Consider the following 20,782-nt stretch of genomic DNA (forward strand, 5'->3'; position numbering starts at 1 on the left):
TTCGTTGAACAAAGATGACTTGATCTTTACTACAAATTGTCAGCACCACAGATAACATGGGTATTGAGTTCAGTGTATGTCTCTGCAGTACATCTGCAAGGGATTAGGACTACACACACATCTTGTTTGGTTTATGGGCCACACAGTTATATGGGAGGAAAAGCTCAGTGCCAGCCAAGCTACATCAGACAGTCTAGGATGCCCCCTTCTGGTCAGGACTGGAAGTACAGTTGGCTGTAGCCATCTCCTGTCTGCACTCACTAAATGCATTATCGTAAAAACCTTTTAAAGATATTATCAAGTTAATACTGTGTAATTTGTATCATTATAATTACTGAAGATGAAGAGAGTCTACTCTTCCTGGACAGAATGATTTAACTTGAATAATACAGATGTATTATTGAGACAAATTACAGCGTGTTAACCGATTGTATTCCACAGTCTCATACACAAGCACAAGCCACTGAACAATGTCACTTTGTCGGTCTGTTTGTAGGCTTTTTTATGAATGTAATTTGGGTGCTGTGACTTTGCATACAGACGGCCATGTAGGAAATATTCAAAACATGGCCTTTTACGACCGAAGCTGAAGGATTTGAAGCTGAAGACACATGAATGGCATGTTACATGGATCTGCACCTTAATGTAACATATTTTACAACAACTTATGTGTAGATTGTCTATGTAGATTAATATCACGCAGGTTGAACACTGTCTGGTTGAAAACAATGTGGCCTGCAGGTGTAGATTATTCCAGGACATCTAAAGGCAGAAAGGTGAAAGGTGCTTCATGAATTATTGAGTTATTCTTCTGATACACAACCTAGTATAAATCAGCAGCCAGCTGTATATAATAATAATATTAATAATTATAAGGATGATAATGTTAATACATTTTATTTGTAGAGCGGGTAAAAAAGGTACTTAAAGGCACTTTAAACCGGTTCAACATCTATCCCAAGGTTGTTACCTTTACAGCACTATACTGAAGTGAATGCACAGACTATTAGCGATTCCATCAAGGAGATAACATGTGAAAACCCTTATTGAGCTGACATATTCAATTCATTTCACCTCTTTTGGCAAAATGGAAAGCGATGGGAATGAAGAAGAGGTGTCAGGGCTCAATTTTTATCTGAGCATCTGACAAATCAGCCCCCCAAAAAAAAGAAAGAATACAACTCATGTATTTCAGTCCTCCCTTCTCTGTTGAAGAGTGCATCAGTGTACAGTGAGTTGTTCTTTGGTGCCTGCAGACGGGCTTTACACTTTTCTAGTGGAGTTCTGAGGAGGCAGAGGGTTGCCAGCTTGGGTTCGCTCAATACCTTCCCACACCTCGAGTTGCTCCTGTAAGCTGCTGTCTGTCCGTCTCTCTTCTTTCTCTCAGTGTGTGTGTGTGTGTGTGTGTGTGTGTGTGTACTCTACTGCAGCTCACATCAAACTTCACACCTCGCTACCATCGCTCAACACCCGAATCCCCCACCCACAGGGTCTGGGAATAAAAGCAAACATTGGGAAAGTATTTGCTCTTGGCTTATTAAATAGCCTTTTGCTGCAGCCGCACGGAGAATAAAAATGACGCCGCGTCGTCATGGAGGGTTGTAATATGAATAGTACACTGTACTGTATAACTTCATCCTATGAGGAAAATAATCCTACTGTGTTGTCGTTCTCTTTGGCCTTTGCAGCAGTTGCTGAGTTAACTCACTGGGGACAATCCCTCATTGGCTTTGTTCATTTATCCCTCTTAATCCCATCAATACTGTATCTCATTCAGAGGATTCCAGCAAACACGGTGGGTTTAGCCGTTCTCTCGGGCTGTCTTTACATACTGGCTTAGTGTCTTCGTCTCCAGTTCAAAGGTCATTTAGCATCTTCGCTGCTCAGGCACTCAATGTGGACAGACTGATGGCGACACATGGAGAGGCTTCTGAGGTTTAGCGATGCAAGGCGGCCAATCGCACAGTCCCTTCGGGGATGCGTTGTGTGGAGATAAACACAGTATGCCTGTGCGTCTCAGTGTGGACGGAGATGTGTGTGTGTGTGTGTGTGTTTGTGTGTGTGCACTGTACTGTAGCTCAGGTTTGGCACTGCTCCAATGCTCGGGACTAATGGAGTGCTAATGTCCCTGATGTGCCATGGTTTACTGAACAACTAAATACAGGAGGACAAGAAGGGAGCCTTCGCCTACTTAAACATGTCCACAGCCTGCAATTTAGATTCACTGCTCTCATAACACGTCCTCCGTTTGCTCCCTATATGGCTCGGCACCATACGCAATCCTCAAAGGCGGTGAATCGCCATTTGATCTCGAGCACCTGCGATTTATTCTACTGATGTTCACCTGTTGCTGAAAAGAAAGTATCCATTTCTCCTGGGCAGTGCGCTTTGTATTGTAGAAACCGCACAGAATTTGAATGAAGACAACATGTTGATTGAGCTGTTTAAACCAGGTCCATTTAATCCGGCAGGTATCAGTACCGGCAGGTATCAGTATGGTAACCAGCAGGTCATTATGTGTTTGAGGTGTGCTGAGTATGGGAAACACTGTGCTGCACCACATTTAGGGAGACTACAGAGTCACTTACAAACTATGTAGTTAAAGTGTGTCTCTGTAGACAAATGAATAATCTCTTCCTATTCTTTGTCTCCCCATTAGTGACTGAGGGCAAAAACCTGATCCCCATGGACCCCAATGGCCTCTCTGATCCGTTTGTCAAGCTCAAGCTCGTACCAGACCCCAAAAATGAGACCAAGCAGAAGACCAAAACCATTCGCTCCAACCTCAACCCCAGATGGAACGAGACCTTTAGCTTGTGAGTAAATTATTGTTATCTTTCTATTCTATACTTTTGTTGTTGACTTTTGTAGTACTTTACCTGTTTTATTTTTATTTCTTCTTAATATGTTTATTGTATGCACCAAACATCAAGGTAAATTCCTTGTAAGTGAAAATCCTACTTGGCAATAAACCGTTTTCTGAATTCTGATTTACCAAATACAATATTTCATCCTTAAACTTAAATTTTCTCTGGTTTGCACCTCGCTGTGTCAGTTCTCAGCGGTTGAAGCTATCACCACTGTTAGTATTGTTACTTGAAAAAGTATTGAAAATGAATGATTTTACTCTGTTAGTTAATCATCCTACTAGCACTAACTAGTGCTGTCACAACTAGGATTACCACTGCTTTCACCCTCACCACGAATGATAACATATAACACTTAAGTGCAGGGTTTTAGAAAGATATCACATATTAGATTTTAAATGTAATTGTGGCACAAAATTCCACATAACCATCATGTGTACCGTCTCTGTGTTGCATAGCAAGCTGAAGGCGTCTGACAAGGACCGCAGGCTGTCAGTGGAGGTGTGGGACTGGGACCGGACCACTCGGAATGACTTCATGGGGGCTCTCTCCTTCGGCGTGTCAGAGCTGATGAAGGCTCCAGTCTGTGGCTGGTAACGCTCACTTCCATATTGCTATTGACCCTCACGTATAGTTTTAAACTAGACCGTGTGGTAGTTTTCAGTTTGAAGCCTCGCAGCTATGAAACTCACCCACACTTCCCTGCTATGAAATATGTTATTGAACACAAAAAGGCTTCATAAAAGTTTCATTATTCAACAAGAAGAATAGATCGTCACGTTTGACTTATTTAATTGACAGTTGTGTTTACTTTTTCATAAAACTATATTCAGGCCCAGCAGGTCAACCTCAGTGGAAGTGGAGTAGTTACATTGAACTGAGGATTTTATTATCTCCCAACGTTTCCCTGTATGTGTCTTCCATCTTCCCTCTCTTCTTGTCTCTCTCTTCCAGGTATAAGTTGTTGTGCCAGGAGGAAGGGGAGTACTACAATGTTCCCATCTCAGAGGAGGATGACGGGAATGACGAACTCAGGGAGAAATTTGAGGTGATGATTGCGCTGAAATAATCACCATTGTCCTCTGTTTGTCCATTTGTTGACTTGAATTACAATCTCGGCGTCTTGTCTAGAGTCTTTCATGTTCATTGGCGTAGTAGATGATGTGGTGATTCTGTATTGGACCTTGTTAATCCCATCCAGATAACCGTGTCCTTAATTCACAATAAAGCCTTGAGTATGAGTGTGCACATGGCTGGTCCAGCCATTCTAACCTCTAAAACGAGCATGCGTACTAGAACTTGAAATTATACCAAATGGTCACATCTCCTCAGCTGCAGCTTTCAAAGACCTCCTCGGCCCGCGGCCTCTTGAACATTTGAGTTGTGCGTTCGTCACCGATTGTTAGCGTTTTGTTCCTTCATCAGAGAGATTCGTGTCTGGGGTTGAATCAAAGCAGCCCACCAAACAGCCTTTGATACGTCTTTTCTTTTTCAGCGACAGCTGTCTTTTAATCTACGAGACATTTTCTGTGACAAAGACTTGATTATTCGATGCCAGAAGGCCCGAGATGTTCTGATACCACAAGTCGTTTTGAAATGGTATTTAAGGAGTTCGTATCATTAGTTAGTTAATAAGCAGGCTAATGGCCTGGGGCAGTTGTTTATATATATATATATATATATATATATATATATATATATATATATATGATATTCTGAAACTCAGATTGAAGTTGCTTAGTGACGTGAGGTTTTAACCAGACAAATGTAGTACTTTTTCCATTTTAGAGGATAAATCTAAACTTTTTTTTAAATACATAATCATTGATCTATGATCAATTCTTATTTTCCCATTAATGTGAAGTTTTTCCTCCTCAATGATGATCCTACATGATTTATATCAAATTATTTTCTCAGTCAAACGGTTATGAAGTTCACCAATGATCGTCATCTTAACACCTGTCCAATCATGAAGTAAAAAGTGAATTGTACGAACAGTATTGGAGTGTCTAAAATCATAAGTAAATGCACACACACTTCTTCCTCTCAAATGCCTCCCAAACACACACGCACACACTCGCACATTGTACTGTACAAGACCCTTTTCCAGTGGAGGCCAATGTTGCCTTTTCCTTTATTCAATTCTCTGCATCGCTGTGTCCGGCCTGCTGAGAGGGAAGCAGCTCTCTTTGTGCTCTTCTGATTGTCTGCCTCTCAGTGGGAGACAAGGTCTCTGGAAGAGGCTTTTTACTGTTATTTCTCATGACATTTCTGCCACGCAGAGCTGAGCATTGTGGGCAAAAGGAGAAAGAAAGGAAAGGCTGAATACCAGAAATGTCATGGTTTGGGATTGAAACCAACTATATTTTTGTAGGATGCATTATATTTTGGTGATAAAAGTCCTAAACTGTCAATTGCCGTATACCCTGTTGAGTTAGTTGGCCAAGCAGCTGCCATTTATGAGAACGGGGAACATTTGTTTTCAGCTTAATGACACGCAATGACGAATGAAGCCAGCGATGACTACTGCCATTTCTGATCTTCATATGTGAGAGGTTCATGTCATGACGACGGAGTACAGAGAGGAGTGAACAATAGGAGTGTCGATTAACGTCAGAGAAGAGCCCCGACCTTCTATCACTTCTCTGCATTTGGTTGTCATAGGAACAGGTCCACAAGTACATAATATTCACCGAAATGTGAGGTATCACGGGCGCTTTGTGTGTCAGGGTTCAACAGCTGCTCTTTCACCCTGCTCACACTTCTACAACTATGGTCCCTCTTGACTCTCCCAAATAAAAATAACAAATCAACCTCTATGATGTTAAGTTTGAGTATGTAATACATATATACAAGTACACAAAATGACCAATAGCCGTTAAGATTTTAATGTGTAACATGTTTATTTTTATTGTTTTCATTCTTCTTCCTAAATGTCCTTACTGTAACATTACAAAAACATTTTATACATTTTCCTTTTTTAATTTCTTAAATCATTTGAAAACATTTTCCTTCATTTTTGTAAAGCTTTGTGCATCATTCTAAATTTGGATCTAAAATCAATAAATAAGGGATATCATGGTTTTCTCTATTCCATGAAACATTTGGACCTTAACCTTAGATGTCAGTCTTCATACACAAAATATAACATCTTGTCTTTCTTTTGATGACAGATATTGCAATTCTAATGTATAATACCGACAGACATTTAGTAAATTATATCATTTTGTAAGTATTTTTCATGTCAAGATGTGCAATAACACTGTGTAGACATTTATCAGGCATCATATGACACATTTTTTACAAGAATCCAAGTTTTAGGTTTTAAAATGGTTCATCCACTTCCTCATTTTATCCTTTTTGGACTCTACGGCCTCGAGAATGAGCCACGTTCTCTGTCCTTCCTTTTCATAAACCCCTCTGTGGTTCTCTCCCGTTTTTCCCCTCAGCCTCCTGCTCCCTCCTGTGTGCTTGGTGAGACTTATACTGTACAAATGCTTCTTCATCCCGTGTCACACTGTCATATTTAATGCAAGAGTTTCTCTCCCTCTCTCCCCTTCTTGCCCCCCGCTCTCAGGATTGCCAAATTAACTTTAGTCTGAAGGTAGTCCTCTCCTCTCCTCTCCTCTCCTCTCCTCTCCTCTCCTCTCCTCTCCTCTCCTCTCCTCTCTGCTCTTTCCTCTCTTGTCTTGTCTTGTTGTGGTGACATGGTCCTTCACCTCTCCTCATGTCTGATCATTTGTATGTGGTTACCAAGCTACTGCAAATAGATCCAATTTACTCACAATTTCATTGGGTTTTTATAAAATACATTAAGAAAAACCAACAATATTTCTCAGATGAATGGATATTTAGTCACTGCTCTTTTTTGTTCTTGGAAGAACTCTGAAAATGTCAGCTTTTCTCTTTTACTGTACACTTTATGTGGATCATGGAGCCTTGGGAAAAGGTGAATTGTGTGTCACTTGAGAGTACATGAGCTCTTCTCTGTCTTCCCTGCTTCTAGTTCTTCAGAGGATTGTTAGTAAATCCTGACACTGTGCTGCTCATTGCTGTCCATTCGTCCACACATGTGTCTTTGTATTCTGTACGTGTCTTGTCTCTGGGTCACTCTGCCTGTCCACATTGTGTGCGCTTACGTCATTGCTGCTGCAGGTGTAACCTGAGAGTATATGGTCATTCATTTCTCACTTTAGATTTAGATTTACTGGAATTATGGACCACAGGAATATTTCACAATGGGAAAATGTTTGACTTGATGAGGAGAAAAAACAACAACAGTTGAGACCACTAGATGTCAGTATTGAATTGATATGTAATACCAGACTTCTTATCGGAACAATGAGCAACTGTTTTCCTATGAGTCTGTGTTTTGTGTGTGTGTGTGTGTGTGTGTGTGTGTGTGTGTGTGTGTGTGTGTGTGTGTGTGTTTGTGTGTCATTCACTAGGCCTTCATTAGTGTGCTTGTGAATTAACATCATTTTTTTTCTTCCAACCCTCAAATTGTCACTTTTCTTCTTCTTCCTACTTGAAGACTTGATTTCCACACCACCTTTAAAGGATCAGTGTGTAGTATTTAGAAGGATATATTATATATTAGTATCTTTTCATCAGTAAATAATCATCTGAAACTAAGAATCGTTGTGTATTTGTTAGCTTCGAATGATCTGCTTATATCTACATAGGGAACGGGTCGTCTTTTTCCACCATGTTGCGCCCCCGTGTTTCTACAGTAGCCCAGAAAGGACAAACCAATCACTGGCTCTACAGAGCCAATCCCGCTTTTTACGTTACCTGAAGGCAACCATACTTCTCTGACATGCTTGTAAAGGGAGGGGTGAGTGGAGGGGTGTTCAGTTGGATAAACTCTGTAACCTCACCACTAAATCCTAATTTAAATGTCCCTTTAAATTGTCGTGATTCTCATCCACATTTGTTTTTCCTTTGTACACTTCATACCATTTTCTTGGTGGAGTACAGGTAGGGTTTTTACATGGAATAATGCACATGGTGCTCAATAGAATTATCACTTGGTTATGGTACTGTTGAGCTTTGACTTTTATTTTTTTTCTCAGTTTCTGCTACAAACTTATAAAAGAACGTTTCAGTTAAAGATAGATAGATCTTACTCTCTCCTGATACAGATTACTGCAATTATGAAAGTTAACATGAGGCCACGAGGCCAAACCTGAAACAGGGGCCCGCCAAGATGAGTGAAGGAGACTGATAGCAAAAACACTAACTTTTATAAGTATATTGACTAAGAAGCTGAATTTAATGTGGAATCTGTTACCTGATCCACCAGTACTGAGTTATGTTGTGCATATCTTGTTTAAATACATCATTGACTCTTCTGAAACATTATTCCAAAGGCTGAAGCGCCTTTGTGTGTCATAGTAGGATTACTGCACATTTGTATAGCTGTGTGTTTGAGCTGCCCTCTGTGGACCAGCCCTCAATTATCTGTGTAAAAACACCTATACTCAAGTGTACTAAGTGGGTCGGCCCTTCTGGCTCCCTTCTCCCTGTGGTTTCAGGACCAAGAGGTTGTGGATAACTCTGATCAGGTGTGTCTGAGGGGGAGGAAGTAAGGCTGCTGCTCGCTCGGCCCGGGCAGGCTATTCTTATTGGCTGAAGCTTACAGGTGTGCTGTGATCTGGTGCGGTCTGCTCTGCTTTGCATTTCGCTGCTTCTCTCCCAGATTTAAGAGCAGACTACGGTAGATGCCATTAACCAAACTAAAGCTGCTCAAGTTAAATGTCTATTTGTTCAGTAGTCTTATAATGAATCCTGGACTTTGTGATGCAACCCCGAAAAGCCTTTTCTCCACCAAACTCAAGTTTTTGTTTTGGATTAAAGTTACAGTTTTCTGTCAACGTGTAGTGTAGTGAATGCTAAAGTGCCTTTATTGGCTTACTTTCTAGTGAGGTGAGATGACAGTGCTCAAAGGCGGTGTGACTTCCTTGTTACTCGCTCCAAATTTAGAGTAGGATCTTCTATAGCCAGGAGGCAGTAAGGACATTTCACAACTTAATGACAATTTGTTAGAGTCCTTGCATAAGCCAAGCTCCCTGTAGCATGTGGGTGTAGATTACACCTCTGGTGACGATGGATCAGCATGAGTTTGGATCTGTGCTTGGCCTTGGCTGAGCGTGAATACTGGACATGGCAATCTTGGATGTGTTCTTGTGCAGAGAGGTAAACATATTTGATTGTTACTTAGAATTCACTCACAGAAGTTGTTTTCTTGTCGGAGCATCTTGCTATACTGGGAGGTTACGCATGACTCTGGCATGAAGGAAGTGCATAGAGGAGAATCTTTTTGCATTTTTATGCAAATACAAGTGGACATGAGAGACTCTTGTCTGGACCGGACATGCATGCACACAGCAAAGCCACACTGTGGCATCCTCAACTTTCAATGGGAATCAATCCTCAGTGCAGTTGTGAGACTTTTTTACACTTTGCTTTTACCACACAATTACACGTGATCACAAGATAAAAATGTCCCTTAGACATACATGTACTGCTGTATCGATGTTTTAATACAAGATATTTCAAGACTTATCTCCAAGTCTTTAATACAAATTGCAAAAAAGGTTATGGTGCTTTTACTTACTGTAACAGTTTGTCATCATTCACACTTTTCCTCCTTTAAACCAACAATAACAGCCAGGACTGAGGTTTCAATACTTTTTAATTACTTGTAATATATTTTAAGATAGCTGGGTCACAGCTTATGCTGTTAATTAGTCAAAAAATGTGACGAGATGAAAGAAAGAAATGTCGATGTGTCCTCTCGTAGGGTTTAGGGGTACACTTTATCAAGTTGTATCTGTTTGTATGGAGCCATTTTTGAGAGTGTGTATGCTCCAAAATGTCACCGCCGTCTCATTTCACTCCATTCATTTTGAATTCTGCTTATCAGTCAGTGTATTGGGGCTGTGAGTCAGCAAATGAGCAGTGTGAGTGTGTGAGCACATGTAGTGGTTAAAACAAAGAATAAATAAATAAATATATATATATATATATATATACAAAATAAACAAACAAACAAACAGGGAAATCGTATTTGTTGGTCTGGAAGATTTTCTCACCACAAATAAGCTTCGTCCAGGTTTATCATTGGTTCAGTATCTTTTAAATTAGATTCATGCAATAACTTTTAAAACGAAGTCCACATATTAGGAATTCAGGAACTCGTCATCTTGTCTGAACAACACAGTGAAGCTTTTTGTTGTGTGTGTGTGTGTTTGTGTGTGTTACTCAAAGTGCATTTTTAAGATGTGTATCTCTTACACACCACCCTTTGTTCCCTGAGTGCAGAAAGCCAAGCTCGGCCCAGGTAAGAAGGTGATCACCGAGCCGGACGGCAGCCACTCCAGCCAGCCTCCCTTCATCAGCCTGAACCAGGTCAAACTCACCGACTTCTCCTTCCTGGCTGTGCTCGGGAAAGGGAGCTTCGGGAAGGTGAGGCAGCTGGGAACAGCACAAATATAAATACACTCCAAGTGTCACTGGTAATAGACACAATGCGAGCCAAAGGAGCAAGAAAGAGTTGGTTAAACATAGCTGTGATCTTTTCCTACTGTCTCTCTGAAGGTCATACTGGCAGAGATGAAGACCACCGAAGAGCTGTACGCAATAAAGATCCTGAAGAAAGACGTGGTGATCCAGGACGATGATGTGGAATGTACCATGGTGGAGAAGAGAGTCCTGGCCCAACAGGACAAGCCGCCCTTCCTCACACATCTGCACTCGTGCTTCCAGACTGTGGTAGGTGAAATGCTCCTGGACACGTATCAGGAAAAGGCACTCCAGGTCATGTCAGGTCCGATTAATTCATGAAGGGGCTTTTAGCTAAACGGCTTAGTCATGAAAAAAAGAGGCAAAAGTAAACAAACAGACCCTAATTAGGTATGTGTGTGTGTGTGTGTGTGCGTGCGTGCGTGCGTGCGTGCGTGCGTGCGTGCGTGAGAGAGAGAGAGCATGTCTGCACGTGTATATTGACTTTGAGTCATTCCAAAACCAGACAACACAACCTGGGAGCCCATACTGTATGAGTGAAAAGACACGTCCTTGTAATGTAATATGTGTATTTCCAGCACACACACGCTCACACACTTACATTGTTCTTATATGAGAACAGACGCACACAAAAAACAACAAGAGAAAAATAACACAGAAACCACAATAAATTTATAAAAATAAATAAATGTAATGAACCTTTCAATGTCACCAGTTAGTCTGTGGTGTTAAAAGGGTTGGCCAACAATTCGGTATTGCAACTCCATGACGTTGGGGGACTTGGGAGAGACAGAAAAAATGTGTCAAAATTGGTGGAGCGAAGGCTGAGAAGTATTGACTTTTAATCCCAAGAAATGATCAAGCGCCAAAAACACTGGATTCTTAATTTCCTTTAATGTAACTTGATATCGTCTTCCCGGAGACTCTCCCTGCCTCCCTCAAACATGCGATGTCTCCAAGCCCAAGCTGAGGTAACCCTAATGACAATCACGGCTATTTCTCAGACATGACTCCCGCTCTTACTAAACTGATCTGCATGTGTTAAATTGGTGCAGTTCCCTGGTGAAGTGTTGGTAGTAGTTCCACTGTAGCGGTAGTCATGGTAGTAGTGGTCGCGGGAGCAGTTGTTGACTATTGGGCTGAGTGATTGTGATTATTTTGACTGATAAGGACTTTGTGATATTATTTGCATCATTTTTACATCATCATTGTGCAGCCCTATTATGAACTTTGGTGCCGATGAAGACAAAGAATGATTAATTAGGTTGAGGGTCAACCATGAAAAGTCACTAACCTCTCCAGGGTTTTTGAACACAAACATAAATCGGACAACAACAAGAAGTTTGGAGGAAATCTGGTGCTTTCAGGACAAATAAAGTTGAAAGTCAAAGTCTGTTACTTAAAATCAGTAGATATAGAGGTTTGATGCAATTATTTAAACCCAATAAAGATATACAAATTGTAGCCATGTGAATTTTTCATGCCCCTCTCCTCCATTTCAGTGACAATGTGAAAGAAATTGACTTTTTTCCCTAATCAGAACGCCTCTGGGTAAATTCATTGGTTTGCGCTGGGTGGAAAATAAACGTCTATTAGCGGTTTGATTTCTCACAGAGGCCAAGCTGAACTATAGCAGCTGATTAGAGCACCAGCAGGCAGACTCAGAAATAGACTCAGCTTGGCATCACTCATGGCATATTCATGAACACACACACACACGGTTCACAGTTCATTCGCTCACATGCAAAAACACAAAGACAAACGCACTCTCACACTTTCACAACCTCTCTAATGTTTTCCCAATTTCTTTGCAGACTTTTTTTTCACAATAAAATAATCTTGCCAGTGCTTTTGTATTAAAATACTGAAGTTAAAAACAGGTTTTGAGAAAAGAAAGAAGCAAAAGATGATGAGACCAAGCACATGAAACACCAAAATAATGTATCCCTAAATGGTACCACAGCATGTCGACATCAAATGTGCAAAGTCGCACTCATGAATTTGAATGAGCTTCATTATTAAACACTACAAAGAGCACTACATTTTAGCGTCCCCAGTCAGAAGGTCTTGTACACAAGTTGACGTTTTAGCATAATTAGCTGAAATACACAAGTTTTTTTTTTCCTCTGTTTGCATGTCGTCAGCATCCATTAGAATGAAATCCAGGCCGAGGCGTCTATTGTGACCCATTATTGAGTGAAAACAGCACCACGTCTGCGAGACAAAAGGCTATAGAAAAGATCTAGAGAAGGTGCAGTTTGCATTTTTGCTCAAGTCATTGTCATGGTGTGAAGGTTCTCAAAAGTCCAGGGTCAGATCAGCTTTGTCAAAGCTCACGGAAGGTCAGCTTTGACGCCAGTATGGGTCTGTTGCTACGTGAGGCGTTCGGTTTGTGTTTTGCTAATGAGGGACTGTCAAGACCAAACTTGTCATGGGCAGTAAGGGACCAGCACTACCAGACAAAGAGAATGTCCCCTGACAGATGTCTGTGTTGAGTGTTTTCTTTTTCCATGAAGCTCCTTGTTGTGACCTTTTTAGGTCGCCTTGTCATGGAATGTGTAGCAGGAATGATAGAGTGACTCAGACGGCAAGGTTAGGGGAGCCTGCAACACTGAGCTGTTCAGAGCACTGGCAGTGAATATAAATGTGTAATTTAACAGCTTTTGTTGAACGTTTTCGGGCATTTTTTGTTGTTGTGCAAAATAATGACGTTTCATATTTTTCTCTCCCTAAACCCTCTCTTCTATTCCCTCTATCTCTTTGATTAAAGGACCGTCTGTACTTTGTCATGGAGTATGTGAATGGCGGAGACCTCATGTACCATATCCAACAAGTGGGCAAGTTCAAGGAACCTCAGGCAGTGTAAGACATGTCAATTTACTAGCACTGTGTAGTGAATCATTTTCTACTTTCTACTACTATGCTTGTTTTGCTGTAGTTTGAGATAATTATTATTTCAGTCTTCTAAAACCTCTTTGTGTAGGGCTAACAATTTTGCATGCTGCGTTGTTACTGCAGCAAGTAGCTACCGCACTAATATGGCCACCTTGTAAAAAGCCTGACATGTCTCATGTAATTATTTCTGGAATACAGCAAAGTAAGTTTCCTTGTGTTTGAAGTCTGTGGTTTATATTGCAGGTTCTATGCAGCAGAGATCGCTGCGGGTCTCTTCTTCCTGCACATTAAAGGAGTCATCTACAGGTGGGTGTTAACTGGTTAATGCAGCAACAGATTCAGGGGCTGCATTTAAACTAATAATCAGACATTTTGTGATATAAATGAATTAAAAACAATTAAAAAGCAGATACAATGCAGTAAAGAGTCATCCTATACTAAAAGCTCTTGCATTTGTTTTTATTAAGCATCAAGCGTTTTGTTAGCTCTTTCTTCAAGTATCAACTGGAGCTTGTTTGTAATAAATAGTGTAAGAATTAGTAGTATTTAGGATTGGGATTGAGAGCCACCTGCTGAAACAAATTCAAATAGAAAAGTCAACATCTTCAAGGATGTTTAGACCGTCTGTGTGCTTCCTCAGGGATCTGAAGTTGGACAATGTGATGCTGGACTCGGAGGGACACATTAAGATTGCTGACTTTGGCATGTGTAAAGAGAACATGTCAGAAGGAGTGACCACACGCACCTTCTGTGGCACTCCCGACTACATAGCCCCAGAGGTAAGGCTGAGCGTGGAGAGATGTGTGTGCGTGCTTGTTCCTGATGCATGAGGTCATCTCTGTCACTGTCTGGTCTCAGCCTCTGTCACCCTTGTGCTCCAGATTAAGGTTACAGCCTCAGGACAGATCCACACACACACACACACACACATACACAAGCGCTCTCTCATGACATAAGCAAACCAGTGTGACAGACGCCTAGTGTGTCCGCTGGCAAGTCCAAATTTAACCCGACCATACGTACAAGCTGGGGTCTCAGTGTGTCCCAGTGGGTTTTCTCCTGAGCAAGTTCAATCCAATTTGCCAAGACGCATACTTAGATACCTGCTTGTTTTTGTCCTTGTTGACTGGCAACTACGGCTGTCCTCAACCAAAGAAGTTCTTAGTAGACTAACACTCGATTAGTCAATTTTATTAACAGATCTGTAAAAACTGGTTGGTCCCAAAGATGATTTAATGGTATTAGTCCACTACATTACACATCTATGCCCATTTATTAGCCATTTGTTACTAACAAGTCTGGTTGTTCATCAACTGATGTGGCAACTGTGTATCACTTAGACTGGATCCACTTCCAGTGAATGACCATGCCCTCACTCATGGTAAGAGGTTCAGACAGGAGAGTTGACTGACTGGATGGTTGACAAGCTCACTGATGACTATGGGCTGAGTGTCGTTGGAAATAGTTCAACCCAGTTTTCAATATGAGGCATGTTTCAGCACCATTTTCAACCTTACTTTGCTGTGCATCAACCAGAGATGGGACAAAGTCATTGCTTTACAAGTCACAAGTAAGTCTCAAGGCACTCAAGTCCTACGCCAAGATCCAAGTCCAGATTTACACACATCAGGAATGGCTTTTAAACAACAAATGGTGGTAATACTACTGACGGCAAACACAATTAAATGTTTCAATTTAGTCATATATATTAAGACATTGATGGATTTAAAGACACACAATAATCTATGAGTACACTTGTTTTTTCCCCTGCATTGTTATGATTGATTTAAAACCACAACCAAGCTGTTGGAGCAAGCAATGACATAAATAAATCATCTCAAAGAGTGCCATTCCCAAGTGAGTTACTAAACAAAAGTTCTGCCATGGGATCTGGAAATCCGGCTAAATATCCATAATTCAATGCTGTTAATCTATTTATCTGTCTCCCTTAATCTCACCCGATATAGCCCCAGGAAAGACTGATGCTGCAGCTTGTTGCAGTTTATACTTAATGTACTCATTTGGTTTTTCCAACTCTCTAGCTGTGTTATCAGTTAGTTGCTTCTATTTAATGGTGGGCTGGGTTATTGATTCCCTCTAAAAGAAACCTCTGACAGACTGGGAGGTTAATTCTGCCCAACAGACTCAGGGTGAACATGCTGTGACCGTTCACAGTCAGACTGGCACTAATGCGTCAGCCAGGGATGACACAGCAGGTGGTGGGAGCGGCTTCTGTTTCCATAGCACTGTGAGCCAAAGCACACATTGAATGTTACACACACACACACACACACACACACACACACACACACACACACACACACATACACACATATGATGTCACACAGTCTCTTGCATGGCAGTATCACATGCACACACAGTTTCTGCATAGATATCTGTGCACATGCATTCCTTCAATACACACACAAACCCAGTCATGCACACACTTGAGCACACACTCAACAACACTCCTGAGTGGAGGCTGACCTTAAAATTGTCTGACAGTGGTGATATTTCCAGAGACGATCGAGGGGAAGTGCTCCTCAAATTGTGTGTGACAGAAGCACCAGGAGAGATTATCGTATCAAGTTTTGTCATTGGCCTTTGGTCCATCTCTGAAATTTGAAAACAGTTACCAAACGTTAGGGTTTACCGTTAAGGGTCAGTGGTTAGGGAAGAAAATGTTTTTGGATTATTTGGATCCAGCCATAGTTTCTAGAGCGTTGAGAACCACCGTAGAGTGCTGCAGGAATGAGTCCTAAAACCTGGAGATGAGTTAGCATTGTTGCACTTCCGGTTGCCTCGTCTCAAAGTAATTTTTTTTTTTTTTTTAATGGGTTTTTGGTTAGATATCCGAAGAGATTCTAATGTTTTGTTTTACGACATAAAATACGTCAGTAAATAACCCACTCGTGAATTTTGAAGCTTTTAAGTGTCTTAATAATGGCAGATGCTATCAAGTGGCTAAATGAGACATGTCATCTCGCCACGGCGTGGAAAAATGGCATCGGCTTTTTGTCGAGGGAACCAGTGCGATGCTAACTTCCTGGGTTGGCCTACAAAAATATGTCATCCCTGCAGCTCTCTATTACTGACACCAGAGGTGTTAAGCACCTGCCACTCTGAATGAGGAAAAACGCACATGCAATATATTTAGTTTTTATATGAGCTGCTATAGGGAGGTCACTTCTGAAATATAAATGTGTTTTGGGGTTTGTATCTCAGCATGTGTGAGATAGCTGTGAGATGAGAAATATTTTTCACACTTCTCTCTCTCTCTCACACACACACACACACACACACACACACACACACACACACACACACCTGCCCATATGCTTATAACTCTATGAGGGAGTAGAGGTGGCCGCACATACACACACGTGCTGAAACACAGTTTACTCTGACCTATATAGCCAGTCATTGGGAGCTCCTGTCTGGGAGGAATGCTCACACTAATGTGAATTTACACCTCAATGATTTTGACACAGAGAGGAGGAGATAGCGGGGAAGAGAGAGAAGGGAGGGAACACAAAGGAAACACAAAGGCGACATAAGGTATTAACTGTGAGGAAAAGAGCAGAAGGGGACAAGAGCAGCCAGACACTGAAGGAGAGAGGTAAAGAAAGCAGGGATTGAAATGAGAAACAGCGATGTTTGGCTGTCTGACACGGGCCATTTCCCTCTATGCCCTAGTTGGTCCCCACTGCAGTGTGGCATTAGGAGGCTTAGGTGTCCACTTCCCTGCTCACTCACTCTATGGGCTGAAACAGTGTTTGGGGTGTTTGTAAGGATGATATAGTTCAAATTCAGTCATTGAAGAAGTGCTGCTACTGTCGCTGAGCTGGTGTTCCTCCTCAAAGTGTTACTGTGTTAAAATACAGGACTGTAGGAGCAGAGTAGGGATTTCCGCTTCCATAGACTGTTTATGAGAAATAGATGTAGTCACCATGACCGAATGGTTTGTGGACTTTGGTGAGTTTTTGGCGGGTTGTTTTTTGCAACCAGAATTGACACGAGAGGATGGATCTAAATAAAACCAAACGCTGAATAACTCATTTTTAGGCAACCAAAAATGTTACAAATAACTTTCATAAAATGAAGACAGTGTGAAAGGGTTAAAGTTGTGAGAAGAAAACAAGGACAACTCCCAGACTGGACAATGCCGTGGTAGCGACCTGTCAATCACAAGGTAGCCCCGCCCTAAAGCATACCCTGCTGTATCGTCTATTTGACTCTAAATGGACCAGAATGAACATCATGCTGTATTAAAGAAGATTTGAAACTATCGATTGAGACCATAAACTCATGTTTACAATGTTTGCTGAGGTAATAAATCAAGTGAGAAGTAGGGTCGTTTATTCATAGACATCAGACTTATTTTTTGCAACAAGAGGAGTCGCCCCCTGATGAAGTTTAAGGTGCATCAGCATTGGTTTCATTTTTCAGAACTTGAGTTTGCCACCTGCCTACTTCCAAGGTGCATGGAGAAGAGGAATCACTTGTATGCAGAACAACTTTATTGTTAGACTTTATAATACAGATACTTTCACAATCAGCATTGAAAAGTTTGAGGACTAGGAATAGCAACCCTGAGTCACCAACAGGGAGTTGAAGTCTGGCAACACACCTTTGCAGTGGCAGCTCCAATTTTAAACTCTTCACCAATTACCCAGAGTTCAAACCAGTGTTTTCAGATCAGCACTATTAGTATTCCTGCAAAAGCTGTGGTTGGAAAAGTGACTGTGATGTGAGAAACAGTCGGGGGTGAAGAAGGAGGTGAAAAAGAGAAAGTGAGAAGGAAACAGCAAATGAGACAGAGACGCAGAGAGCACGAACATGCGAGCATCCTGAAAAAGTTTACTTCTCTGCCAGATTATTATTATTATTAAAAGATCCAGTAATTAGTTAAATGCCTTGATGATATCCTTTCCTCTCCTCTCTGCCTACAGGCTCCAAGTGCTTTATCTTTTCTCAGATGCAATTTAGTTTAGACATCATACTAATTGTGCACTACACTGTATTTTTCTTTCTGGGTTATTTTTCAGTGATGTCAGTACGCAAAATAAATACATGATGCATGCAAATATATGTTTGACAACATGTTTGATGATACATCATATGCTCCTGTAGTTCAGTTGTGTTTTGGCAGATGTAATGATGTATTATATATTGTCCTATATAAAACTATAACGTATTCATCTATTATTTACGCTTCCTTTAGTTTGTAGTTTAGGGCCATTGAAGGAAAAAAAAATTAAGAAATGAAAGACACACGCCTTTGTGTTCACATAATATGAAGTTGTTCATCTGTATCTTCCTGTAATTTCTACTATAATATCTATTTATGTTCATAAAAGAACACAGAAAGAGCATGAAAGAAAATCTGTGTATGTATCTCTCAGGACCTTCGCCTCGCTCAGAGGCCAACGGTTTTGCACTCCACTATTTGTTTATACTTTTATTTTGTCATTAATTTATGACTCTGTAATCTTGCAATCTTGAGAGTTTTTTCTCGTAAATTTGCCAGTTTTTTATTGTCTTGAATATGAAATATAGAGGTCCACAAAAAAGAGGTTAAACCCATTTTTTCAGAATATTTCTCTCTCCCGGCTGAGTTGTTTTCTGCGTACAATTGCCCTGAAACATTTTAGTAGATTATCTCGGACAGTAAAAATGTATGACAAAAGGCCTGCGTTACAAACTGGGCTGTGAGGACTGTGTTGAAGGTTATCAGGCAGGGAGGATGTAATGAAAGATGTTATCAAGTTGCATTGTGGGTAATGAAAATCCAGGATTTTGGGACCCGACTCTTACAAGTTTATGGAAGTGCAATGCTAAATTTCAGCAGTAGCTCTTTAAGTTGCACAATTCATCTTGTAAAAAGGTGCTGTTCATCTTCTGTGCGACATGCAGTGTAGGGCGCTCATGGAAACCCCAAGGCTGCTCATTACTGGCTGTTTTTGTTGTTGTTTTTACGATTGGTAACACACATTTCTCTATAGTGAGTTCACTTTTTCAAAGCTGTCCAAACAGTATAGGATGCTACAGATATATAAATGAACAGTGCTAGTCAACCCCTGTCTCGGGGTCGTCATCCACATCACACCGCATGTCCTTTCTTGCAATACACCTGGGAAGGAATATGTTAGCATTCCCAAATTAACCCCGTCAATCCTCTGCAGACATGTCGAGACATGCAGCATTGTTACGACCTGGCTGCAACATCAGGGAGACAAGACGAGTGATGAAAGTAATGAATAGACATTTATTTAACGAACAAACTAAACAAACAAACAATCAAATGAAGCAGCAGCCGCGTCAGCCCAGGAGAGTCAGAGAGGAGAGGAGGTCCCGATCCTGGTTCAGATGTGGTTTGTATAGCCATCACCACATCAGGCTCATCAGTGGCCGATTAACATTCTGAAAGAGAAACTGACAGAAAACAGGACACAGACCCCTAGTGGAAGCATTCATTGCATCCAAGAGCGACATCAGATCAGGTGGTCATAAATTCTGAACCTTCATGAAGGAAATTAATACCTTTTATGAGGGTTGAGGAATGGCGAGTAAGGTGGAAGGAAAGATTACTTCATCACTTTTGTCTGTTACAAAACCCTCTGGATTCCCCTCACTTGCCCTGATTTCCTCACCTGGCACAGGTCTTTCATAAAGGTCTATGCATTTATTTTTATTTTTTTTAATATTTGGTAGATATGTAGCAAATTGCAAATTTAAAGTAATTTTGTGTTATGTTTGATTTTGAACATGAATTGAACAGTTATTACAATAGTATGTAAACATGTTTAGACCTTAAATACACAGCAACTTGATGGTGGTTGAGTTTGAGAGGGAAAACGGTCATTCAGTCACTGATGCCTTTAGTGTCAAAGCAATGAAAAGTGATCCACAGTTTAGTCACCATTGACTTCTTGCATGACGAGGTTTGAAGGAGTGAACTCAGTAGTGAGAAACGCGTTTTACCAATTGTAAAAAACAAACGTGAATATCAGTAGTGAATGAAACCAACCACAACAGGCACATACAGTACAGAGAAATGCTTGCACCAATAAAGCATGGCCTGATGTGCACACGCATTCCTCAAAGGGATCCGATAACAATATAGAGGCCGATGATAACATAGCACCCCGAAACGGTGTCGGGCAGTTTTATAGAAGCAGAGGCTCTGTGCGCTTGCAATGTTTGAGTGTGTGTAGTGAGGAGAGTATCCCTGAACAGCTAGCGGTCTGATCCACAACTGTCATGTAGCATTAGGGCTAATGGGAGAGAAATGTCTGCAGCAATGCACATGCACATAAACACACACATGCACAAACGCAGACTGTTCAAGCACAGGTACACAATACACGGATACAAGATATTATAGAGACAATATATAAAGAATTATAGGTATACTATGAAGATTCATGTACACAATTAGCCTAGCCGCATTTAACTGCTCACACACACACACATGTATGTACTGCGTTTAA

General features: G+C 41.0%; 1 protein-coding gene across 2 annotated transcripts in view; it reads left to right on the forward strand.

Annotated features, from left to right (window-relative positions):
- The window catches only part of prkcaa (protein kinase C, alpha, a), a 125,404-nt gene that overhangs the window by 77,966 nt on the left and 26,656 nt on the right, over positions 1-20,782 (forward strand). For both annotated transcript variants that reach the window (XM_076090335.1, XM_076090336.1), the window contains 8 exons: positions 2,660-2,816; positions 3,326-3,460; positions 3,822-3,915; positions 10,194-10,337; positions 10,470-10,643; positions 13,165-13,256; positions 13,533-13,595; positions 13,930-14,068. In XM_076090335.1, the coding sequence (XP_075946450.1) occupies positions 2,660-2,816; positions 3,326-3,460; positions 3,822-3,915; positions 10,194-10,337; positions 10,470-10,643; positions 13,165-13,256; positions 13,533-13,595; positions 13,930-14,068 (998 nt within the window). The remainder of the gene's footprint in view (positions 1-2,659; positions 2,817-3,325; positions 3,461-3,821; positions 3,916-10,193; positions 10,338-10,469; positions 10,644-13,164; positions 13,257-13,532; positions 13,596-13,929; positions 14,069-20,782) is intronic.

The sequence above is a fragment of the Anarhichas minor genome, unplaced genomic scaffold, assembly GCF_050575085.1.
Source record: "Anarhichas minor isolate MPS153535 unplaced genomic scaffold, ASM5057508v1 ptg000012l, whole genome shotgun sequence".
NCBI classification, from domain to species: domain Eukaryota; kingdom Metazoa; phylum Chordata; class Actinopteri; order Perciformes; family Anarhichadidae; genus Anarhichas; species Anarhichas minor.